The 27,472-nt window shown below is 34.4% G+C and overlaps 2 protein-coding genes across 3 annotated transcripts; one reads left to right on the forward strand and one right to left on the reverse strand.

Annotated features, from left to right (window-relative positions):
• The first annotated feature begins 2,737 nt into the window (after positions 1 to 2,737).
• Positions 2,738 to 8,518, forward strand: LOC105421303 (peptidase). Of its 2 annotated transcripts, XM_088864800.1 has the most exons (3): positions 2,738 to 2,946; positions 3,106 to 3,211; positions 8,323 to 8,518. In XM_088864800.1, the coding sequence occupies exons 1-3, from the start codon at positions 2,752 to 2,754 to the stop codon at positions 8,340 to 8,342; spliced, it is 321 nt and encodes a 106-aa protein (XP_088720926.1). In that variant the 5' UTR covers positions 2,738 to 2,751; the 3' UTR covers positions 8,343 to 8,518. The 2 variants fall into 2 exon arrangements, with proteins under 2 accessions (XP_088720926.1, XP_011626513.1); XM_011628211.3 differs by having other exon boundaries at positions 2,752 to 3,211.
• A 1,509-nt stretch (positions 8,519 to 10,027) lies between these two features.
• Positions 10,028 to 16,482, reverse strand: LOC148782245 (Ribosomal L29 family protein). Its single transcript, XM_088864799.1, has 2 exons — positions 16,128 to 16,482; positions 10,028 to 10,371 (listed from the first exon to the last, which is right to left on the reverse strand). Exons 1-2 carry the CDS (start codon positions 16,458 to 16,460, stop codon positions 10,192 to 10,194), a joined length of 513 nt encoding a protein of 170 aa, XP_088720925.1. The 5' UTR covers positions 16,461 to 16,482; the 3' UTR covers positions 10,028 to 10,191.
• Positions 16,483 to 27,472: the final 10,990 nt, after the last annotated feature.

The following is a 27,472-nucleotide window of genomic DNA, read 5'->3' on the forward strand; positions in this document are numbered from 1 at the left end:
AATATAAAGCATTTTCATATGAAACTATTTTCTCATGAAAGCATTTTCTAGAAAATATTTTCCTAAAAATATTTTCTCAAAAAATATTTTCGAGAAAATATTTTTTTAGAAACAATTTTTTAGAAAATGTTTTCTTAGAAAATGTTTTCTTAGAAAACATTTTCATATGAAAGCATTTTCCAGAAAAATGCTTTATGAGAAAATGCTTTCTAAGAAAATGTGTTCTGAGAAAATTCTTTCTAAGAAAATACTTTATGAGAAAATGTTTTCAAGGAAATGCTTTCTGAGAAAATGTTTTCCAGACAATGCTTTTTGAGAAAATGTTTTCTAAAAAAATGCTTTCTAGAAAAAAAAAAATCTAGAAAATGTTTTCATATAAAAATACTTTTCATATGAAAATGTTTTCTAAAAACTAGTTTTCTAAGAAATTGTTTTCTAAAAAATAGTTTTCTAAGAAATTTGTTTTCTGAGAAAATATTTTCTAATGTTTTCTAAAAACATGCTTTCTAGAAAAATGCTTTCATATGAAAATACCTTCATTTGATAATGTTTTCTCGAAAAATATTTTCAAGAAAAGTTTTGGTAGCATAGACAGCAATCTCGTACCATAGAAAAGTGGGTCAATTTACCGAGGGAGCAATGGAGTTGAAATGTTGTACGGTGATGGGAAGGCCCCCTGAAATGCTTAAATCCAAAATTTTAGATCAATCTGCTACTATTTTTTAAGAGATCTCCAGAGTAGCATACTATTTTCATGCTACTGCAGGTATCATTCACCCAAAAAAACAACAAAAATAGGTCGATGACCCCTTATTCTTTTGGTCTTTTCTCCTAATTCCTACGGCAAATTTGGCTAAAATTTGGAGAGGATGTTTCTTATTACCATGCTTTTTCTATATTTATGTACATCAGGGTTTTCCTTCCCTAGATCATGGATAAACTAAAGTCCAACGTTGAGGTGGAAGAAAGTTTCACATTTTGCAACTTCATTCTACTCCATTAATTTCTTTCAATCTAGGTGGAATCTTCAGCATAATGTTTGCAAGCTAACTCTTCATTCAACCCACTATTCATACATGTAACTCATTACCTGCTTCATATGAAGATTGAAGTTTTGAAGCCCAAAATTTGTAAAACTTTTGATGTTACAAAAAAAAATGTGACATACACCTGCAAAAACAATCATAAAATACATGAGCTTTTGTGAAACATGAAAAAAATAATTCTAGCTCAATTATGTACTAGTCTATGGAGCCAAAATGGTCATGAATTAGTGAACAAAAAACTAAAATAACAAGAGAAAGGGATACTATGTTAACCCCCAAAAGCTTCCGAGGGTAATACATTGAAGTTTTGCCAAATAATAAAATGAACCTCGTCATTAATGACAAGACACAATGATGATTTTCCATCTGTCGATCATCTAAAATTTTAGTTTTCCACCCATGTCTTTAAATTATAAGGAGATTAGGTTTCTAGAGCCAGAGGATGAGTTTAAAATTTTTTATGAAACATTTTAACTTTTTTTTTTTTCTATAAACAAGAAAAGCTAGAAAAGTTTGACGTGTGAAGATTTAAAAAATAAAAATTAATAATAAAAAAAAAGTAAAAAAAGAAAGGTTTTAAATGGGCCAGGCCTTATTGGGCAGGGCCAAAAAGTCAAGGCTGACCCGGTGGCAAGTTTTCGGGATTCTCTGGACAATTTCTACCCGGTCTCTAAGGCATGGCCCGGCCCGATGAACAGTTACTCTCTTGTGGCACGAAGCCCGAGGTCTGGCCTGGATTATTGGCAGCTGCACACATGGATGACCCAACTACCACGATTATAAATCTTCAAAATAATACTATAAATATTATAAATCTTCAAAACAAACAGAAAAGGTGAAAAAAATTATGATTTTAAACTTGGATTTCAGATTTCTTTTGGACCGTTCATTTTGATTGCTCTAAAATCATATGTTAACCTTTGAACTCTTTCTTTTTCACAGTGATGATCGGGTGGTCAAGACACAAGATTATCGTGAAATTGTTGATAAGATTTTTCCAACGAGCACATGTAGTTGACCTACTTGGGAGGATTTTTATTCAAATGTGAAATTTTGGGAGCCACCTAAAAATTATTAGGTGAGTACTTTGAAAAGAAGATTTTAAAATTTGAGTTTCCTACTACCTAGACTTTACCTTTTAAAATTTGAACAAACTCTACTCAATCTTGAGACATTATTTTTTATAAAATTTTAAAAGGTGCAAGTATACTTTTTTATTTCTATTAAGGTTAATATAAGTATTAAAGAGGTTATATCTTTCAAATTTGGGGTCCTAAAACTAAGTCCTTGTAGGATTTTACCCAAGGGAGTAAATCGACAATATACTCAAGAGGGAGTAGAATTTCTTTTGGCTAAACCCAATTCATTTAATGGGAATGGCAATGGGTTGGGTCAGATCCAGCATACCCGAATTCACGGAGCCTAACCCAAAAATTAAAATATCTATGTATTTTAATAATATTGAAATATATTTCATATATTGGAACCCGAAAAATATTATCGGACCGGGACTCGGACCCAAACCTAGACCCAAACAGTATTTGGATTCAAAATTTAGACCAAGACTCGACCCGTTGGATTCAATTTTTGGACCCATTGACCCGGATCGGGTCTACCCCTAGAGCCCCGGTTCAACTCCAGGTCCATTGGCTACCCTACAAATTTAAGATATAACCGGCAATATGCGGGAACATTTATTGAGCCCATGAAGTTTTCAACATCGAGGACTTCAATGCTCGGGGGTGGCTCACCAACAAAAACCATTAAATCCAAGACCTGCTTCATGGCACAGTTCATGGTTATAGAGAGAGAGACACAGAGGATCTCTTATTGGGGTAAAGGAAAAAGCAGGAGAGAAGCCATAGAATTGAAAAGCCTGGAGAGAGAGAGAGAATGGCAGGTGAGAAGGGGAGGGGAGAGAAAGAGGAAGATGCAGAGAAGGGTTTTGAGCTGAGTGTTGTTTGCGTGGGGGTAGTGGTGTGCATAGTGGGGTTGTACACTTGTTTCTCTCTCAAGAAAATGGTTGTTACCTATGCGACTCTTCTTGTCCTTGTTGCAGGGGTTTTGTTGCCTGATTGGACCTTCTTTGCCAGAGATTTCTCGCAGTGGACCACGCCCATGCCCCTCCCTCGCCCCATACACCATGCGCCTCCCTCCTCACCCGGGTGCGTTCTCTCTCTCTCTCTCTCTCTCTCTCTCTCTCTCTCTCTCCTTTTAGTTCAACAATGTTCAGAAACTCGGTTTGGTTCAGAGCAGGGTCGTCAACTCGTCTCTGCTAAGGGACTCGGCCAAGCCCTGAAATGGGTGAAATAACTCAAATATAGTTGAAAACAACGAAAAACAAGAAAGTAGTATTAGAAATCATTATAGGTCTAAAAAGATGAAAAGTCTCTGTAAAAGATTTTTATTAAAAGTGTAATTAAAAGTTTTGATTTAGATCTTCAATGTTTATGAAAAATTGAAAAACAAACGAACTACCTTAAGAACTATCCAAATGATAAAAAAAAACTAAGGGTGCAGTTTGCATACTGATGCATCCGTAGGTGTAGAGGTAAGGTGCACCTTCAAATTTTATCATGGTATGTAATTTTGAGGTAAAATGTTTTTAATATTATCTCAAGATCTATTTTTATATTTAATTATAAACTTTTAAATTTAAAAAATAGTTAAAATCAACTAGATCTATAAATATATGAAAATCTTGAAAATAGAAATTGCGGATAATATGTTGTAAAATGCATTATTTTTTGGACTTAAAATCTTTTTATTTTTTATAATCATACATCTCAATGTCGAAATGATCAATCGGAAAGTTTTTCAACATTAAAACTACCTATTCCCATGGACTTTTGAGGGGCATCCGTAGTTCTCATTATAAAGCAGCATCTTTATATAAACTTTTTTCAAAAACTAATTTTATGGTTGTGTTTTCTATTTTCTATTTTTCTATTTTTTTTATTTTTTAATATTTTTTGGGCTCTTCAGCTTTACCCATAAGGCTAGTCCGGGTAACTTCCCAGAGTTTGAGTGGACAAGAGGGAGTCTGTGAATGCTGTACAGTTTGCACAGCACCAAACTAGACCTCAAAAATTCAAAACAAATACAATAAATTCTTTAAAATAAAAATAAAAAAAATAAAATAAGTAATTTGAAATCATTAAAATATAAAAAATTATATAAAAAAATTGATTTATATCTGGAAATATTTCAAAAAAAATAGAGATTAAAATATATAATAAGACTCCTATGCAGGTTGTCAAGACAAAGTTACTCGGTCGAGTCCAAGCCAACTCAACCAGAAAACTGTTATTTTAGAAAATTAACTTACCAAAGTTAGGATGCAATTCGGCCATTAAATTGTAATATTTTTATATTGCAATAATTTGATATAAATTTTTAGTATAAAATTTATCTGAAAATTTGAATTAAGGTGCTCCATTTTTTTATGGGAAACTATTTAAATAAAATATTGGAAATTGGATCGGATCATAGCATGCGATTGCTTAAAGAGGGATCTTAATGTTTGAGGTAACGAACAATGATGCTGCTGTTCTTCCCTGTAATTTGTGAAATTTTATATATTTGTCCAATGTACTTTTATAATTTTCACCAAGAAAACGTTTAAAGATTCATTTTTGTTTAAAAAGTCATTTTACATTTAATTGAAATTTTAATAGAAAAATCCTCTACACCCAATTATACGAGGGGTTCAGTAAGTGTTACCCAATATTTGATGTCTTGTGTCGGCACGTGATATTTATATTAATTTATTAACTTAAAACGCCAATATGAAAAAAAAGTATCAAGACATATCAATGTGGTTATTATATTATAATAACATTTAATGCACCTGAAATTTAAATGTGATTGTATAAACTTGGGAAAGGAGGTATGGGGTTCAAACCCTTTCCTAGGTCTCTTGGGTGTGGCTGAAAGCAATCATTGAGATGATTATGGTGTACAATGTGTAGGCAATATGCTAAGACATGTAAAATAACATGTATTTAAATATCTTTTTTTTAATATTAATATTTTACTCAAGAGAAATAAAAAAAAAAAGAGATATAAAACAATTAAGCAAAATTAGTAGTTGAGTCATGGTGAGCACCACTTTTGGTAAGAGAATCTACTTCATTGTTGGATTCCCTATAGCACATGACAACAGATTGAGACATTAAAAGCTCTCTAATCTCCATAAATAACGACGTTAACTTCCATAGGAACCTAGTTTCCCTTTGCCCAAAGGTATAATGTTTGTTGTCCCCTTAAGCAATTTTACCGCACTCCATGCCTCTTAATAGTTTGAACCCTTTTAGCATATCCCAAGCTTCCGCTTCATTAATAGTAGCAGTGCCACAAGGCCCAGAACATAAATATATCTTAATATCTTGTAATAATAAAACGATGTTATATGGTTAGAAACCCCAAACTTGGTGGTACCCCTCATATTTATCTGAACATTTTGTAATAGTATCAAAAAGTTAGTATGCATTGTTATTTATGAGTAGAAAACCTGAGCTTGGCGCCCCCCTTATGCAGATGAACGCAATGTTATATTGTTGGGACATGTATTGCATTCAATAATATTGAAATGTCTACTACTTCAGGTTCAAAAAGGTAATATAATGATACATATATAATAATTTTTATTAAAATATATTATAAATCTAAAATATTGATATTTTATATTAATATTGAAATATCAAATATGATTGGCGCAGCAATAGACATGAATTCTACTGAAGAAGCCCTACGCCCTATGTCCAACCTAATTTTAGAGCACATAAGCTTCTACCAAGTTCATAAAGCCTACCACTGCTCAAATCACATTTACATGCAATAAAAATGAACTATTATATTACATACTTTAAAATACTATATTATAGAACACTAATAGCATGAATACCATAACACCACTTAATTCAATATTAGTAGTTCACAATCAAGCCTCCCAATTTCATAATCAATGACCATGGTTGACTGCAAGTTCCATATGCCAATGGTAAATAGTTTTATTCTATATTTTTTTAAAACAATTGCAACAAAGAAATGTATGCCCATATTGCCATTAGACCAAGACCAAACTACTGGATATTTAGCATGATACTCATGTTGGGGTCCATGTAAAATCGGTTCCAATGAGTTATCTTCCTCTATGAAGATCTATGTCTACAAATTTGATCGTTACATTTTCAATGGTAGGGGTGGCAATGGGTCGGGTCCGGCTGGACCCGTATCTGGACCCAGACCCTAATGTATTCGAGTTTAGGTTTTCGACCCGGATCTGACCGGTTGGGTCTAAAAGTTGAGCCGATACCCATTCTCATTAGGTCCTGGGTCTATCCCGTCGAGTCTCAGTTCTGGTCGGATCCATTGCTACCCCCACTATGAGCTTTTTTTTTGTAGCCTACAATGGTGAACAATATAGAACTAATTTTTTAAGGGTGAGCGTTTAGAGAGAGAGAGAGAGAGAGAGAGACGTTTGAGATCTAAACAGAGAGCTAAGTCTCCAAAAAAACTGAGAGAGAGAGGATGGCAATAGGGTTTGGCTATTTGGGGAACTAGGGGAAGACAAAAAATATTGAAATGATTTAGAGTTGGGACTTTGGCCTCTGGGTAAAGTAAAATTTTAGGTCCGGGTACACGCTGGATCGGGTGTAGCAGAACCCATACCTAGACCCGGGGCTATCCGGCTATCCGTTATTAGAGCCGGACCCTACCTGTGGGTCCAAAACTTGGACCCACAGACCGGATCCATTGCCAACCTTTTCAATGGTAATATTTTTCAGAAAAGCAATGACCATTATTAGCAATACCATTTTTCTCTGATGCAAATCTGCATTGCCACATGCTAATTGGACTATTATTGCATCCAAACTGACTAGGAGCATGGGAAGCACGTCGTATATAAAATAATTGGCGTTAAATTGTTAATAGAATTTAGGGAAATTTATCAAAATATCTAAGAGATGAATTATTTAATATATTATATAATTCTTTTGATCTAACTTTAAAATACCTATCAAATTACACATAATTATAACTCGCAATAGTTGCGAAAAAGGGTAAAAAGTTAAATAGCTAGTTATTTCTTTCCCTAGAATTTATGCCCTAGTTTGTTAGCTAAATTTGCAATATTGCCTTTATAAGTAAACATCCTTAATATTGAATACACCTAGAGTGGGAGAGACGTATATAATTATATACATTTGAAGTTGAAATTTCAAAAAGCTTTTTTGTTGACAATGTTAACAACTTTATTTACCCAAAAAAAAACAAATGTTGAGATCTTTATTGATAAAATTTTCGTCCATACAAAAGTTACAAAGCAAACAGCAACAACTCATAAACTACAAGATTAAACAAAGAACATCCTCGCTTTGCCAAAAAATCAGCCACCTCATTCGCCTCGATACGCACGGGTGAACGACACATTCAAAGAAGAACATATATATAATCTGCATCTAAATCGGCCTTAAAACCCATGATACCTTTTGTTCCCTAATGCACCACTTAAAAGTATTAAGAGAGTTTCACTCTACTAATATGGAAATTTGAAAAAATATGTTGTGATACGGTTTGTATTTCCAAGTGCATGTTACTAGCTCCTCAATATGCAACAAACAATTGAGGGGTGGGATTCAAAGTTTGATATGTTCAGAGCAGGGTAGTGATAGTTCTCAACCATCCATTGTTGACATCATGTGATTAAGGAGCTGCCAACAACCTGTTTGAAACCGAAAACGCTCGACAACAGTACAAAAATCATTTGGCATTCCCCAAAGCAAACATCTTTTTTGAAACCATGTCCCTAAATTCAAGTGATTGACATTTCCCTATATTCAACTGATTGGGGGTTGAGGCCAGTAGAGAGTAGTGAACATTGTTGGTGAGGCATAATTTATTATGCTCCTATGGGAGTATATTGTCTATTTACTCGTTCATGTAAAACTCAATCTAAGATTAACTTTAGGATATCAATCTAGAATTAACTTTTAGGACATCAAAATTTGCACATGTGACCAGCCTAGTCTCAATAGAAAACAAACTGCACTCTTTATAGGCCTGAAAAAAAATAACATCTCAAGATTGAACAAAGGCCGTTCAATTTTTGGAGGGTATGATCTAAGTGTTCAAAAGTTTAAAATTCAAATTTTTTTCTCTTGAAAATAATCATTTGGTGATCCTTAGGTGGTTCCCAAATTTTCAAATGAAACTGCAAAGTGGGTTTTCATAAATTATTTATACTAATTGATGTTTACTTTGTGATTTGCAGGTTCAAAATTTATCCCATGAGACTCGCCATATTCGGGGTTGTATATGGCTTTACATTATATAAATTGTGGATGTACATTGTCCACTAGCTTTGTTTTTTAGAGGTTTTTCAGTGTTTCGAAATGTAGTCACTTGTTTAGGCCTCAACAGACATTTAAAATTCGTTCAATTATGGAACATTAAGCGGGCCTTCTTTATTTGACACTGACTAAATATTCAATAGCTTACATGCGATGGGTGTATATATCGTGATCAAGGGTGGAGTTTCAAAAAAATAGAATTAAATGATATTTTATATGAATTTTTGTTGTGTCCAAACAATTTCTCAAAGGTGTTAATTGTGCGAGTTTTATTCAGTTCTTCCATTTGATCTGTCAAAAAAAATTCATGATCAAGACACAATTTTTACTCAATTCTTCCAATTTATCTGTGAAAAAAGATTTCATGATTATGTGCCATATAATTTATTATGAGAAAGTATATAATAAAGCCATTATCTTTCATACATGAAAATAATAATCACCTTTAGCTATAATATGTGAGATAAAGTGGCTGGCCGCTTGAGGCATCCTTTATCAGACTATTGTCAAAAACAAAAAGCAAACTTTGTGAGGCACACCTAATCATCGGATTTTACATCCGACAATTAAGATTAATTATAACCTTTTGTAGCAAAAACAAAATTTCTTGTGGTACAAATCCCAATGCATTTTCTTGATTTAGTTTGTGAAAGTGAAGTCCTTTTTATTGCATCATAAGATATAAATTGTATTCGCAAGGGGTTCATATCATTTTCATTGCGTAATCATTTTCGTTGTGTAATATAAAAGCGATGTGCTGAAGTTTAAATCACTGTATACACTGACTAGCAACAACCGGCTAAACTTTAGTTAAACTGCCAAGTCTGTGTGCCCATGGGAAAAAAATGTACATCTGCACCCTTTGGGCGAAACCCCAGCTGCGAGTAGAGTATCTCTAGCACCCTACAGTTTGGTAATGTGACCCACTCCACCCAGCCATACAAAAAAAAAAAATTGCATATGCACTCCAAGAATGCTTGAAAACAAATCCGTCATATTTTCCGAAAGTCAAATGAAGCGCATAGAAACTCAGAATCCATTTCTCTTTGCAAACTAGATTGTGAAAGTGGATCCCAAAATTTTAAATCACCCGGTCTCTCTTTTGCCTATGGGGATGTAAACTTACGATTTGCTCCCACTGTCCCACAGACACAGTAGATCGTACTTTCAGAATTGAAAAAAATAAATAGAAGTCCTAACCATTCTATGGGTGAAGTAGTGTAAATAAAGCAAAAAATTTATAATGCAAGAAAAAGATCCAAAGTTGAGATGACCCAAGTAAGATTTATTGAGGAATATGCATGGGCAGTAAGATCTAATAAGGAAAATGCTTGGGACAATGCAAGAAGGTTTATCAATAGCTCTCTCTCTCTCTCTCTCTCTCTCTCTCTCTCTCTCTCACTCACATACCTGTAAAATTTGTCTCAATCATGTATCAAACTGAAGAACAGGAGAATAGTCGCTTGCATGGTCGCACTGCATTAGGCAACTGTGAACACACACGCAGATTCCTATCCAACCTAAGGGCTGAGAAAGAGCACCACAGAGCCTGGCTACAACACTGGAGAGGTCACCACCATATAACTATACTGAAAGTAGAGGAGAAACACAAGAAGAGCGCAAGTGTGATCAAATTTTGATTCTATGATTCAAAAACAAAATTTCCCATGTTCCCACAAAACAGAAGAAAATACAAGCAAATGAGGCTTCATAAAAAGAATCTACATAAACTACAGTGAAGCTACATAGACTACAGCAATGAACAATGCTCCATGAATAATCTAAACAGGTCAAGTTGATTTTTCAGATGCTTCGGCAGCCTTCTTCTCCTCTTCCTGCTTCTTTCGCAGTGAGGGAGGCGGTCTTACAACAATGCTTTTCTTCCATTTTCGATCAAGCTTCCTTGACAACCGCTTGTTGATGCCTTCTTCAATCTCCCTTTCTCTTCTCACAGTGAGCATTCGAGCAACCTATACGATTAAACCTCGACATCATAAGAAAAATCAGACTAAGGGCATCCAGATAAAAAATACTTGATTGAAACTGCTCAAGAGAGAGTGAACTTCAATTTGATGGCAGAGAGAGAGAGAGAAAGAGAGAGAGTCAAAGTTTGTTAAAAATTATTTTTGGCCGCTTTTCCAAAATCGCATTCTCTCTCTCTCTCTCTCTCTCTCTCTCTCTCTCTCTCTCTCTCTCTGTTTTTAGTGATTCCTTTTGTGAAGCACATTCTCTCTCTCTGTTTTTAGTGATTCCTTTTGTGACACACATAGAATGCTAGGATTAATTGTGTTGGATGTCTCATAAAACATGCAAAAAGAATCTGCAATGAAAGATGAAAAGATCCATCCAAGGCAGTCTCTATGAGAAAGGAACATGGGTCAAGGTGACTGTGTTTCACAACTATTGAAGTTTAGACTTCTATCACCTCTCTCAAATGATTTTCAAAGCCATTCATGACTTTCTATGGTATAAGATCCTCATCTAAGGTTTAACACCCTAAAACATAAAAAGTGACAGTCAAATACTTTACAGTGAAATAAACAAGGTCTAACGAGGTATGCATCAATGCTTGTTCATCTTAAACATCTAACCTATTCATGACATAAATTTTTGCATTTAGTTCGTCTTTGAGAAAAAAGAAAAAGGATGTTTCCAAAACACATGGTCATGGTACTCATCCATAACCGCTGCCACAATGCAGTTATTATATACATTTTCATGTACACTGCATTATACTTAACAATACACTTTAGATGTAATTAATAAACACTACATCATCAGATACAGAAATATATATAACTAAAATACACATAACATGTAGCACAAACTTTAATAACAATGTCAACACAACACTTCTTGGTTCCGCCATATAACCAGCCTCTTGTGTCCCTTGCAACACTAAAAAATGGTTTACTCTTCAAACAAAAAATTCCAGATTATCCTCGACACAAGCAGGACCAACTTTCCAACAATGAACATTTGGAACATACATCCTTTCCATTTTTGGGCAGCATTATGTGATCAAGGATAGTTATCCAATTCCTGGACAGTTGTCCAACAATTGGACAACTATCCTTGATTATAGCATGTTCAAAAGATATTGCAATGCGTGCATCAATACCTCATGCCACGTTCTCCATATGCTCATTGCTTTTACATAGTTGTCTAGAATCCCTCAACAGAAAGTACTATTCCATGTCTCTCTTTCATGCCATCGTATTTCTTTCTTTTCTTCTTCTTTTTTCGATATAATTGGATAAATTATATTTGATAAGCAAACATTAGAGATTATACCATATTTCTAAACTGAGTTAGTATCAAAATACAATGCTACCTCTACATTTCCCCGTATCGAAGGCGACTTCCCTAGGTAAATCTTTATTTTGCCCTTAACATCATTTAGTACCCAAAAATATCCAACATTTTCTTAGTAAACTTCAGATATTCCCCTCCAAAGAACGGCGCTCCTCTGTGCATAAGGTCACTAAACTCAGAAATAGGCTCGGTTTGGCGAGTCATTCTTATGGCATAAAAATCTAATACAGCTAAGGTTTCTGTAGTTCAAAGGGGAGACATTGCCGAGTGTTTGCCAACAGCAAAAGCAATGGAGTGACCCTTCAAAATGCACACTCCATTACACTGTAATACAATAGAAATGGAAAGAATGCTTGGCCTCTTTCTACATACCCGTATATTCCACAGTAGATTGCAATGCCCATCGCTTTAGGTCTCCTAACACAGGGCGCCAGCAAATGACTCCCTAAACTTTTCAACCCTATCAAAAGTATGAGAAAGAAAGATTATGCTTCCTAGAGGTGGTGTTGACCATCACAAGATAATATAATAGAACTAAAAAGTACGTGAAATGGCGCCCATACTTTATACATGAGTACAACACCAAGAATCAAGACATTCCAAAGTATAGTTGCTGGAACCTTGAAGGAAAGGTCACGGATCCGTTCCGGAACCTTGATCCCGCAATTCCAGATAGGGATCTTGGATGGAACACGGATCCCTATATTGTGATCCTAGTTCCCAGGAGGTTTGAACCGCGGTTCTCAAGTGCATAGCGCAATGCATATGATGTTTTCTCTATTCGGCACTGATTCAGGTTTCTGCCCAATGATACTGTGAACCCATGCATCATTATCGATCCCTTAAAACATCTTATTGGGATTCCTTCCTCATGGAATCGTGACAAGGATCGTGCTCCCTTGATATAGGATCGTATGGACGACGATCCCAACCATAAGGTGCTTCCAACAATCCACGGTTCTGCAGACCCCGGCCAGCTCCCGCTCCCAAGAACGCACCCGCACCAGACAACTATGTTCCAGACCATGAATGAAAGAGAACGGAAACATGATCTTTCCAAGCAGAAAGAAGTTATTTTTCCTACATGCATATTCAATGAATACAAACTCATATTCAAGGTGGAAAAACTTGCCTGAGTCAACTCAATTGCCAGGTTGATGAATTTTATAAATGAAAAAACTGAGGATATATCCAAGTATTTCATTGTATACAACTATCGATGTTTAGTTTGAGAAATAATGGTGCTTACAACCTGGTAGCACTGTGGTATGAGCTGCATGACAACCAGGTTAGACTCCCATAATATATAAATATATGCTTATAGAAATATTCATACAAGAATTTGAAAAACTCAGGTTTTCCGAGTTCACATTTAATTTAACGAGTGGATTCATTTTTTACCACTGACTTGAGTTTTTGAACAACTCCACATAATCAACCAATCTTTGTAAGCCAATATTCGAAAATATCGCTTGGCTGTTAAACTCTGACCCTAACCAATCTCCTTACTCAGGCGAGTCCGATCAACTTGCCCGAGTCTTCACTGAGCTGCCCAAAGAGCCCAAAAAGCCCAAACATAATGGGAGAAATAGAGAAAAATTAGTAAAAATAGAATTTGTTTTTTTTAATATGTTAGTAAAAATAGAAAATTTAAGCAAAACATAAACAAGTGTATACAATATGGATAATATGAAGAAGTGATAAAAATAAAATTTACCCCAAGAATAGCCAATTATATGAATTTAAATTGAAAAAAATGAGATCTACCCAAAATCTCAAGCCTCAAGCCAATCCATCAAACTTCTTGATCGGTGCAAATCAATGCCTCAAGTCCTCGTCAAAGCTTCCTCATATAACCCCGATTGAAACCCCCAAACCAAACTTGGGTTTCAAGTTTGGACCTAGTCGATCTGAGGTCCTGAAATCTTCAAATGAATAGTAAGCCTGATAACTAAAATCTCACAAGTCCAAGTTTTTTCCCTTGCTCATTGCGAAAAACAGACATGGCAAAAATAGGGTTGGGAACAAATTTCATGGAATATCAACCAATCGCTTCAATGAAATTGCAACCTTTTGAGATCGGGCAAAAACCTAAATTTGATTTTTCAATATCTCAAATCCGTCAAATTTGGTGGTTTTTTCTCCAATGTATCTAGTGGATAAATCATACAAAAACAAGTCCATCAGCAAATTTTGGGCTCTCAGGGGTGTGTTTGTGGTAAGAAAATGATTTAAAAAAATATATATCTATATACCCCTGAGTTGTAAACAAAAATTAGTCAAGTCCAAATTGGTATCTAATTAGGTAAGTTAAATGAATCCTGGTTAAATTTAAGGGCAGAGTCCTTCATTAATAATTGACTCTAGAGGAATCCTTATAAGTTAGTAAAGCTTTATACATAACACATGGACTGGACACCAAATGATAGAGTGGCAAACCTAAGTTTTCAAGTTGTGAGATCTCAAGTTGCCAAGTTACTTACACCTGACCTTGTGTCAAACGGATGCTATTGTGGAGTCCTTAAGCAATGAAGGGAGGTAAAACAGCAATGAAGGGAGGTAAAACCACATCAAAGCTGTTTGATTTTGGTTAATATACCAGTCCATACTTAGGAGCTTTCTTCCCTTTCAGATATTCTCCACGTCTCTTTCTTGCAAATATATGAAATTTTATTTTGGAATAGGTCGATGAGGACAAGCAGGAAAATGACAAAAAAATTTCTTCTTAAGAATCAAAACTTTATCATGAATATTCATCGCTGATGCCAGCAGGCTCTAAAGGAAAACAAGCAGGCTCTAAAGGAAAACAAGTGTTAAAGTTTCTTAGGTCTTTATGTAGGTACTTGATTTACTTTCAAGTGTACTCAAATTTTAACAATTATAGCTGCTTGGGCATGAATATGCAGGTGTTTAATGCCTTTGGAATCATATTTATAGCTTCCAATTTTATGATTTGAAACTTGCTCTAATCTTTTTGTTGGCTATATTGTTTGCTACACAGCTTAAATTAATTTTCTCGGGTTCTAATCAGCTTGCCTCAAAATAATTGGCGATTACGATGTGGTTCAAATGTCTGTTTGTTTCAACAAAGAGCATACAAGTAGGAGGATCAAGTCAATTGCATCAAGCAAGCAAAACCTAAATGAATATAAGAAAGAAATGGCTTCCTTTTATTTGAATTTTGAGGTGGGTAAGCGAGGCCTTGAACCTCAGAAAACAGCATTATGGGATGCCACGTTTAAAACTCGAAATAGATACATTTTTTTTCTCTCTTTTAAAATACAATCCAATGCTTCTGATTATTCTTCCAAATTGGCTGATTCAATAGGTCCTTAATCCAATTGACAGAATAAAATATCACTACAAAGACCGATCTCACATGAAAAATGGGCAAAAATCTACTAAATGCATGTAATAGTATGCACTCAGATTTGGATAACCATCCCATTGATAATGATTTGAGCGTATTAAAGTAGCATCACAATTTCTCAGACATGACGTGAAGACCTATACTCATAGTCCAACAATCTTTGAGCATATTATACACTCACATTTGGATAACCATCCCACTGAAAATGATTTGATCATATTAAAGTAGCATCACAATTTCTCAGACATGACGTGAAGACCGGTACTCATAATCCAAAATCTTTTTTTCCTGAGGAAATCGTAGTCCAACAGTCTTGCATTCCCCAAAAAGAATGAGAGTGACTTAGTCTTGTTCACCAAAATCCAAACAGAACATAGATTATATCAAATTCAACCTAAACCCAAACTTTCCAAATAAGTCTTAACTTAGTAACTAGAATTTACAGAGAGAATAGGGTTGGAACTTAGGACAACCTGAGGAATTGGGTAGAAGCAAGTTTTGAACAGGAATTGAGAGTAGGAGCAGCACCCATGGAGAAGAAACCAGTTACTAAAGCATGAGACAGTGTGCAAAAGGTAACTTGAGGATTAAATTTCCAACTTTAAAACTTAATTTATTGTATTTTATTTTTTGTGAATACTCTTTAATTTGAGAATTTGGGTGGAGCCTATCTGAACCATAGTTTTGAATTTGAGGGAATTTAAGGGAAGTTCAAGCTCCAACTTGGAGATTGAACTTCAAACTGCAACATTACAATTTTTTTTTTTTTTTAATGATTTTTTATTTGGAAATTAAATAAATAAATAACCTAAACATGCGCTTGTCGAACATACTGCTGCTTCATATTGCTGTTTCACAAACGCAAAGAAACCCAAATAACAGAAAGATAATCCCCAGAAAAACACTCGTTAAATCTATCTTCCTTTGTACTAGAATCAAACAAAAAATTCAGAAAAAAAAAAATACGTGCAGAAAAAGCAAAAAGAAAAACAAACCTAGTAAATCATTAATAAAACCTAGAATTAGGGCATAAGAATGTACCCTTTTGCGCATACGTCCAAACTCACTGGACTTGAACTCATTCCTGGCTGATTTTTGCAGGCGAAGCATGAAAAGCTCCCCTTTCAAATCGACAATCTCCTCATTGATTTCCTCCGTTGTTTTTCCTCTAATGTCTTTCAACTCTTCCTCTCTCTTGGCCATCATCTTCACATTTGTGAATTGTTTGGAGACAAAACCACTTCTAATGGAGCAAACGGGTTGAATCCTCAAACCGTGAAAAGAGGTGTTGGCGAGTGAAATCTTTGAGGAGAGCGGTTTAGAGAGAGAAAGCCCCGAGGTTAGAGAACACAAATCCAACACGCCCCCACCCATCTCTCTCTTTCCGCAACTCTCGTCGCTGTGACTGGATGGATAATGGGATAACCCCCCAGTTCTCCTGGCTATGGTCATTATTTTCATGTTCGAAAATACCCCTGCCCCTTTTCTCATATTTTCCTGCAGCAGCCCACCAAAAAATCAAAAGTAACGGAAAAGTTTACATAAGGTTGACATTTTTTTTGGGAGAAAAAATTACAAAAATCCTCAAAACGAAACTTTATATGCAACTTATCTCTTATTTATCTTTTTCTCTCAAATTTCTCTCCAAAATATGCTTTTTATGTGAATTCCCCAATCAAAATAAAAAATAGAAAAAAATACTTAAAATACCCTCTCTTATTTTTACCTTATCCACCTCTATCTCCTCTATCTTGCCAATATAGGAACTCCAGCACTATGTAATATGTGGTCAGGCAGTAGGCCCTTGGCACTGTGTAAAGTATACCGACAGTAGGGGTTTCGTCGCTATGCGGTTCGACAATAGGCCCTGGCATTGTGTAAAGTATGATCCGGCAGTGATCTTGCATTGTGTAAAGTGTGATGTGGCAATAGAGCTCCGTCGCTATGTAAGATGCGGTCCGGTAGTTGCAAAAGGCAGTCCGACAGTTGCAAAAGGTGGTCCAACAGTAGATGTTATTGGATTTTACGGTGTCGGTACTACGTAAAGGGTCCGAAAGTACTTAGTTTTGATTCTATGGCTTCGGCACTATAAAAGAGGTCCGGAAGTACCTAGTTTTGATCTGGCAGTTGTGGTCCCACACTTGTGCGCTCTAGCAATATGCTATTGGGTTCCAAAAGTCAACGTCAAAATGATTTTTGTATATGAGAAGGGTATTTTCGTCTAAAAAATGAACTTCTTCTTTCTTCATGGGTATTTACAAGTTTGTTTTGGGAAAAAGTAGGAGAAAAAAAAAGTTAAAGGTAGAAAAAGTTGCATATAAAATTTAGTATTGGGGTTTTTATAATTTTTTCTTTTACTCTAAATGTTCACCCTTGGCAAAAAATAATAATAAAAATAAAAATAAATAAAAATAAAACAGTAAGAAAAGAAGAAGAAATAAGAGATACAGTTCTCTACTATAAAAAAATAATCAATCCTAAACTAACGAAGTTCTCTACTATAAAAAAATAATCAATCCTAAACTAACGAAATACCTACAATCCCTGAGCCTCAACTGACTCTAAATCACCTCACAGCCAACTAAGTCAAACAAAGCAGCATCCACATGTATCTTAACTCTTCCAATCGTACAAACGTCTAGCCATAACCCTCAATAAACCCATCATCCCTTAATAACCTCGCGACCTAGGCTTGGTACAACAAGCCAACCTGGACTAGACTGACCGTGCCTATATGAAAATCAGTAAGAATCTAGCGGTATAGTTGTGGGGATTGGGGCACAGCAAATATGTAGGGTTTTTAATGAACGAAACAAGAATTTTGAATTGTGGATGAGCGTCGAGCCAGCATGAGGGGTATGCCATGAGGCTCGTTATTGCATGACCCGGACTTTATTTCAACAATTCTTTTTTAGACAGTGAAAAGTAGCTTTTGTAAACACAACAGCTCTATAAATATTTTTTGTTGCGCTTTCCCTATCTCTAACTTCCAATATTTATATGAAGGAAGATGGGGCCCAACATTCTATTTCTCCACGGGTCTTTAAGAAACAAACTCTTATATGCTTATCATCATCTCACATGAATATTAAAAAAATAATTATTTATTTGTATATTACATCTAAGAAAAATGTTTTAAGAATAGATAAGTATTAAAATAATTATACATGGGATTCTCCTCATAAAAATAGGTGAGGTAACATGAGGCTTCAGGGCTGTATATACCAACATCTCCCATTTGGCCATGACTGTCGAGCACAACAATAAGTCATAAGTACACTCCCACTTTTGAGTATGACTTTTAAGGCAATATTTTGTCAATTAGGTTTTTGTCATGCTTTCGTGGATATGCATCTCATAACAAATGTCCATAATATCCATCATGAGTATTTCATGCTAATATGAATTTATCACTCATGGAAACCAATTTACTTAAAAAAATTTTAGGTCACATTAAGCTAGTGTGCTTAAAAAAATGGTTCCACATTTAGATTCTTTGTCAATAGGTCAGTGATGTTATGCTTCTATGTGTCTTCTTTTAGTGCTACTTGCTCCACTTTGTATTAGATTTTTTTTTTTTTTTTGACAAATGTTAGGAGATTTATTGCTGAAAAGCAAGTATTACAATAACTTTACATCATCTACACCCAAAAGCCTAAAAAGATGCACCCCCCTTTTAGCTATAAGGAATCCGCCCAATAGTTATCTAAATAGTAAGCAATCCAACCAAGTCAAGAACTTCACACCATAAAGCCTTGAGAGCCCAAGGCAGAAATTGCTCATTTTCGCACCATTTTATCACGTTCATCGAATCACCCTCCACCAAGCAACAAAAACCCGCATTCTAAGATTTGAAAAGTTTAAGTCCTTGAAGAAATGCTGCTAATTCTGCGTGATTAGTTGTAGCTTGACCCAAAGGTCCAGCAAAACCAAAGGATGCCGTCCCAATTTCAATCTCTAACTACTTCCCCCATTCCAGCTTCTCGCGGATTACCAAAATGTTGACACGTATGGCTATGAGGCATTACGTGTCTTGGCCTATATTTGTGGGAATTCCATATATCCAACGGTCATATCCATATAAATGTAACCCTTCATTCAATGGTCATATCCATATGAACGTAACCCTTTAGAAACCCATTAGAGATCAGTGAACCCTTTCGTTTCTCAAAGACCCGTTGGAGAAATACTACGGTTACCCATTCTTCTCCCTATAAAATGAGAAGCCAGAGAGAGGATGCACACAGCAAGGAAAAGGCATATACCTCTCTAAAAGTGAAAGGATAGAAAATATAGGCTTTGCGATTATCAGCCTCTTCACTTTTGTTTCTTGCTAGACCAAGAAACAACAGCCTCTCTAAAGAGAAAATATGTCCTGAGGTGGATTTACTATTGTCCTTATCCCCAGCAAAATCTGCATCTTAATATCTTATAACTTCAAGCTTATTTGCTTGAAAGCACAATTTTAGATGTTTTGTTCCCTTAATGTACTTTAAAATTCTTTTTATTGCTTTCCAATGAGCTATGCTTGGATTACTTTGATATCTACTAACAAGTCCTATGGCATAACTCAAATCTGGCCTTGTACATTTTACTGCATATACTAAGCTATCAATAGCTTGTGCATAGGGAACGTTAGGCTTTTTTTGTCTTTCTACTGGACAATCTTTCCTAGACAAAGAGAACTGCAATTATTTCATAAATAATGTCAATTATTAATTGATGCCTTAAAAAAATATATGAAACGGACATTCTTCAAAACTATAACCAAGCAGTATAATTATCAAATGTAATATAAAAAAATTCCCTTTATATTATTTATTAAGGGTGCAAGAGCAATATCAAAGTGTGTGAACCCTTATAATAAAAGAACAAATATCAAGTATCAATTTCTATATCACACCAAGGCAGTAAGTGCATTAATTACATTCAAATATCATAAATAAATAAATAAATAATGGGGCAATAAATACGTTTATATAAAATAAAATGCCTAATCATAACAATAATTTACAAGTATCATGCTGGTAACCTTAATCTGGCGCTTTAGACCATCATCACAATTGTTTAAAAGATTAGCATGTATATCTTTGTTTAAGAGATTGCTTGGAATTACAAAATAATATGGAAGGATAGATATTTTAGATTTCATATGGTCGAATTTTATGTCACAAAGATATAATTGCCTTTATGAATACAATTATCCGTGCAGTTGAAATTAAATTAAAAAAAAAAAAAAAAATCACTGGTCCCTAAGATCTCAGAGTTTCCTCGTCCTGGTTTTCTCTCTCTGAAAAGGGGAAACTCTCTCCTATTCCTTCTTTTAAGGGGGCACCCCCCTATTCTCTCCCTCATCTTTCTTTTAAGAGAGCACACCTTTATTCTCTCCCTCTTCCTTCTTTTAAGGGAGCACACCCCTATTCTCTCCCTCATCCTTATAATGATTCTAATCTCGAGTTGTTGTGGGAGAGAAGTACTTCGTTGCTGATACAATGGTTTTTTTTAGTTAGGGAAGATGGAAGAGTTTCTCTCTTGCATCTGGGTACTTCAAAATGGAGTTGGGAAATATAAAATTTCCGTCTTTCAAGCATTTGAGTTCTCTTTCACAAAATATGAGGCCAAAAGAGGTGTAAATAGGAGATAAGAGCTTTGTAAATTTTGCTTCATGGTGAAATAAGAGTTGCTCCATCTTCTCTGAGTAATTGGTCCCAACACCATGTTAAAAGAAGAGAAGTGAAGAGATATGCAATACTTGACATTTGTGCTTGCATTCTAAAATTGTAGTTGAGTATTCAATGATTTTACATGGTCATGGCGTATTCTCGTTATTGTTTGATTCAATTTGCTACAAGTATTGCATTCTTAATTTTTCTCTTAAAAAAAAAAAAAATTGTATTGTGATATATGGATAATGGTGGGGCACATTTATTAGTAGGGATCGAACATTTATTAGTAGGGATCGAGATTTTTTTTGTTTTTTACCATGACATCTTTGGGTTCCAAGGGTGTTAGACAACATAGATAAGTGAAACCTGCTTATTGATATAGAAGAAAAAGAGAGGCAATGTGAGAACTTGCTTTCTAAAGTAGCAGTGACTTTAAGAATTCGTGTTGTCTTTTTACGGTAAAAATATTACCATTAATTTACAGAGTTGCTTCATAGAACTCTCTCACGAAGAGAAGTCTAAAAGTCCACAATTAAATCTAACATTGAATTTAACGGCTCTGATAACTCATGGCCAATGTATGAGTCTAACTGTTCTTTGAACAGTTCAGACGGTCACATCATATGTCCTAAGATTTCACTTACAAACCCTTTTTTAGTTCAAAGTTCAAATGCTCAATTGTATTATTCATAGCAGCAACTTATTGCAGCTGAATTTTGTTTCCATTGTGGAGTAAAATTTGGATAGAAAGGTGATGACAAACTTGTAAACTAGAAACAAGAGATGGTACCCAATGAAAGGGAGTCGACACTTATTCCCCAATTGCAACATTTATATCCATTAAAATAATTTGGCAATCATTGCATAGAACTATAACTTTACCAAATGGATGTAAAGATTGCATTCCTGAATGATAAACTAAAGGAAATCTACATGAAGCAACCTGAGGGCTTCATAATTAAAGGCCAAGAAAATAAAGTATACAAATTAAATAAGTTTTTATATGGTCTAAATAATCTTCAAGACAAAGGTACTTAACATTCATAATGCCATCCCACATATGGGATATGAAGTAAATAGATTGGACCATTGTGTGTATGTATTGAAGAGTAGGAGGAATTCTCAATACTCTCATTTTATGAAGATGATGTCATAATAGCTGGAAATGACTTAGAAATAATTGATAAGACTAAGTCATCGCTTTCTTCTCGGTTTGAGATAAATGATATGAGAGAAGTATCTTATGTTATAAGCATAAAAATAACTAGAGGTAGAAAATAAAAAATGGTGTGCTTGAGCCAAGAGAGATATCTTGACTCTGTTTTCAAAAGTTTTCAAATGAAAAATTGTAAGTCGTTGTCTACTCCTGTTGAAAAGAGAGTAAAGTTGTCTAAGAATGATTGTTCAGTAGACGGACAAAAAAAACCTTACGTTCCCTATGCACAAGCTATTGGTAGCTTGGTATATGCAGTAAGATGTACAAGACTATATTTGAGTTATGTCATATGACTTGTTAGTAGATATCGAAGTAATTCAAGCATAACTCATTGAAAAACAGTAAAAAGAATTCTAAGGTATAGTAAAGGAACAAAACATCTAAAATTGTGTTTTTAAGCAAATAAGCTTAAAGTTATAGGATATTCAGATGTAGATTTTGCTGGGGATAAGGACGATAATAAGTCCACCTCATGACATATTTTCCTTTTTTGGAGATGCAGTTGTTTCTTAGTCTAGCAATAAACAATGGTGTACAACTAGATATACACAGGAAGCAGGATACATTGCATGTAGCACTGCTTGTAACTTTGTCGTCTGGATAAAACGCGTCATAGATGACGTGAAGTTGTAAATAATCGATGCACCAATCCAAATATTTTATGATAATCAAGCTATAAACAAATTAATTCAAAGTGGAGCAAATAACTCCAAAGAAATACATATAGATGTTCAATATCACTACATTCAAGATGTAGTTGAGAAAGGTGAAATAACTGTTAGTTACTTGCCCTTATCAGATATGACCGCTGATCCATTAACAAAAGGTTTAAGTGTTGAACACATTGTCTAAATACACTAGCTTAATGGAACTTAAAAATGTTTAAGTCAATCAATTTTCATGAGTGATAAATCCGCATTAGTGTGAAAATCCTCATGATAGATATTTATTCAGTTTTCATAAGTGATAAATCCGTATTAACATGAAAATCCTCATGATGGACGTCTGTTCAGTTTCCATGAGTAATAAATCTGTATTATCGTGAAAATCCTCATGATTGACATTTATTAACTAAATGGGACTTAAACATTTTTTTTTCAGTTAAACATTTTTTCATGAGTGACAAATTCGCATTAGCGTGAAAATCTTCATAATAGAAGTTTGTTATAAGAGATATATCCATAAAAACGTGAGAAAAACCTCATGAAAAGATATTTTCTTAGAGGTCATACTCAAAAGTGGGAGTATGCATGTAACTTATTAAGGTCATACTTAAAAGTAGGAGTATGTATGTAACTTATTATGCTCAGCAATCATAGTCAAGTGAGAGATGTTGACCCGTATAGCTATGAAGCCTTACTTGTCTTAACCTACATTTGTAGGAATTCCATATATCCAACGGTCATATCCATATGAATGTAACCCTTTAGAAACCCGTTGGAGATCAGGGAACTCTTTCATTTATCAGATACCAGTTGGAGAAATATAACAGTTATATCTTCTTCTCCATATAAAATAGGAAGCTAGAGAGAGGATGCACACAGTAAGGAAAAGGCACATCCAATGGTCATATCCATATGAACGTAACCCTTTAGAAATCCATTGGAGATCAGGGAACCCTTTTGTTTCTCAGAGACCAGTAAGAGAAATGCAACAGTTACCCTTTCTTCTCCCTATAAAATGGGAAGCCAAAGAGATGATGCACACACCAAGGAAAAGGCATATATCTCTCTAAAAGTGAAGAGATAGAAAATCTGGGTTCTGCGATCACCAGCCTCACGGCACCCCTTCTCTGATCGTGGGTTTGATCAACGCTCCATCACGATTTACTAACACAAAGTAGCTACCATCAAAGTTGAGTTTGAAGCAACCATGTATTGGAGGTGTCCATTCCCCTACAGACCTACTTTTGACAACTCTATGATGGATTAAATTATGAAGATCAAGCATCACATCCACTTGCGACAAATTTTTGCACTCCTTAACATTCAACCAACTGCAAATCAAAAAATCTTTGCACTCCTTCGTAACATTCAACCAACTACAAATCAAGTGATTGATGTTATTGAGAACTCTATCAAAAGGCAAAACATGCCTTCAAAAGGCATTCTATTACGCTCCTTCTATACCTCCCATAATACTGCTCCTCTTATAACTTTCCAAATTGTACTACTAACAGCTAGTAAGCAAGGGAAAGTTAAATGAGAAATAATTTTATGTATGGGTGAGGTATGTATAAGGTGTTACTGTTATATTATTGTAGCAAGGGGCACATCGAAACCATGCTGATTGATATAGTTTCAGTACTAAAAAGCCTTACAATGGCACAAAATCTATTGTTACCCTTAATTATGAAATTCAAAGTTTCAAAATGATACAAATCAAGCAGACTTAGAAATAATTAAAAATTCTTAAAATAGATAGTCTAGATAATGTGTTATAAGATGCATTATTTTCATGATTTAAATTTTTTTTTTTTCATATCCGTACATCTCAAGATTGAGATTATCAATTTGAGGGTTTTTCAACATCAAAACAACATTTTTAATAGGTTTTTGAGATGCGCCTTACTTCAAAAGTATATAATTGACATTTTATATAAACTTTTCCCTATATTCAAATTAGTCTAGCTCCTTTGTATTTTTAAGATGATGCAAAAGCGAAAAACGTGGGTAGCTTACGTACATAACTGGAGATACTTTTGAATTAGTTTTTCTTAGGGGGTTTTTTAAATTAAAAATTAAAATTAGTTTATTTTGCGAATAAAAATTTGGAAAATTTTATAGATTTTATTTTTAGAAGTTAGACATAGTCTCTTACATTTAATACTTTACACTCAAGTCTCATTTTTAACAGTATATAGTGTTTTTTATTTTTTTATTGTTTTTATATTAAATTAATCTCAAATTTGACATATACATACTTCTTATCATTATACACATGTAAAATAAATAAATAATAAATGAACTAAAACTCCTATAGTATTCATGGGTGGTGTTTTGGTCAAAAACACCTATAGTATTCATGGGTGTTTTGCCAATTTTATTTATTTCAATTTATTTTTTTGTATTTTGTATCGTTCAGTGATGGTGAGAAGTCTTAACAAAATTTCAGCTTAAGCGGGAGGCAAGTGTAAAATATGAAATGGGCATATGCATAGCGTGCTCTTATGGTAGCAAACTGTATGACAACTCCCTCTGCCTTATCCACCATTTATTAAATCTAACAATGGACAAGCTCCAAAGAAAAATGGGAAATTGGGATCGTTAATTTCTCACATTAAGAAATAAATTTGTTCTAAAAAAAATAAGGTGTTGTATATATGAGACCATTTACCTTTGGTATAAGGAAGTCACAATTATTTATAACCATCCAATGTGAAATCTGATAGCTTAGATGTGTCATCAAGTTCGAAAAAATTCTTTTTGAATTTTGAGTTTAGTCAATAAAATAAATGTAGCCAACTAATTTCAATCAGGATAAAATGTGACCACCTTATAAATAATCTCATTATATACTTTTCAAAAAAAATGAAGTATGAGTAGGAAAGAGCAGGGCCATACACTTGCAGCTCCTGCCTCTTTTTTTTCTCTCTTCAACTTTTGCAACTCTCTCTCTCTTCTAGTTTTGCTCAGTTCTCATGTTTTTCCTCTCTTCAAATGTTAATGGGGTAAAATACTTGTTTTGCTCGCCCCAAAGTTAATTTTCTCTAATCTAACAACAACAACAACAATAACAATAATAGAGTAATAATCCTACAAGACCCTAACACACCCATTGACATACGATGCCAGGATCCCCGTCATATCCTAATTGTAATCTCGAGAAAAAGATCGGGCTTTACCGGTTAACCTACTTCCAAGCAGGTAACCGGTTACCTACAAGAACTCTATCCCAGTCTATTAAAACACACACTTTCTCTCTCTACGCAAGCAGTTCTCTCTCATAAAAATAGCAAGTTAGGTTCTCTCTCTACACGATCACGGAGGAGTTCTCTCTCTAAAAACTAGCGTAAACGAAAAAGAAAACATATTTCTCTCTCTAAAAATCAGGGCAGAAGACGCGTGGAAGTTCTCTCTTTACAAGAGCAACTCTCTCTCTTTGGATGTACAGTAGCAATGCAAGGCACATAAGAGAAAGGAATCTCTATCTTTCTAAAAACCAGGGCAAATGTATTCTCTCTCTTTCTCTCTTAATATTATGATTTCTTTCTTTAGTTTCAATGAATTACTAATATGTGAAAAGGAAACAAGCAATGTGCCTTCTTCTTCGGTAGAGCCACAGATATTAGAGAGAGATGTACCTTCTCTCTCTATGAATGTACACGAGCAAGACATGCATTTTGGGTAAAAAAAATAATTATTTTTCTTTATAAGATATAAAACCTAGTCATGATATTTGTAATGTGTATTCTAAAAAAAGAGTAATAATTAGTGGGTTGTGGAATTTTTTTTTTTTTTTTTGGTTGTTATGGATTTTCTGAGCTCCTTCATCAAAAAAATTGAGACAGTATCAATTGCAGCTTAGCTGATTTTGAATGGCTAAGTATCTGTTGTTGCTTGAAATTTTTGTAGGTTCTCCCAGTGCTTTACAGTAGAGGTCCAAGAAGGATGGGTTGCTATTTCTGAGAACGACAGTGCCTTACCGTAGAGGACCAAGAAGGATGGGTTACTATGAATTCAGGATTCTACCATTGAACAAGACAATGACCTTTTTTTGTTGAAGAAACTGAGCAAGACAATGTCATATGTCAATCCAAGAAAATTGTTAAAGATATCTTGTGTTTTGCTTGCTTCTCAATTTGTAGCAGTCCATAATGCACGATTTTATGATTATCAGCAATAGAAATTTGGTTATATGCCTTTTTTGTGCCAAAATCTCCTTGGCATTCTTTTTGTTGATGTGTTTGTGGGTATTTGAGAGAGAGAAAGATGAGGTGAGAACTAGTTGTTGATATGTGTATTTGAGAGAGAGAGAGAGAGAGTTAGAGTTGCCGAATGAATTTTGTGCTTTGCTGACATTCCCTAATACCTTTTTTATACAACATAAATCCCAAATCTTTTATACAACTTCTAAATCGATGTATAATAATTTGAACACACAAAATCTAGTCTTTGTTATTCATAACACAAGTAGTTCATCAACATTGCACAAACTAATTACCAAGAGAGCATAGTTTACAATAGATGAAACTAATTACCAAGAGAGCATAGTTTACAAGAGAGCATAATTACCAAGAGAGCATAGTTTACAATAGGTTGATGTATACGCAAAGGGGCTCAACAAATGTTTTACATCTTTTTTTTTTTTTTTTTTAATGTGTTCATTGTTGTGTTAATATAAAGAATAAACCAAATACAAGTGTTAGGCAGCCCACTAATAGGTTGCTGTATACAAAAACCCGCAAACGTACTCAACAAATGTTTTACATCCAAAATATAAACAAGATATTAACATACAAAAACTTGGAGACCATATACTCAAAATGTTGCCCAAAAAAATTC

Source organism: Amborella trichopoda, chromosome 4, assembly GCF_054954075.1.
Source record: "Amborella trichopoda isolate Santa Cruz 75 chromosome 4, AtrichopodaSantaCruz75HAP2 v2.0, whole genome shotgun sequence".
In the NCBI taxonomy this organism is placed as follows: domain Eukaryota; kingdom Viridiplantae; phylum Streptophyta; class Magnoliopsida; order Amborellales; family Amborellaceae; genus Amborella; species Amborella trichopoda.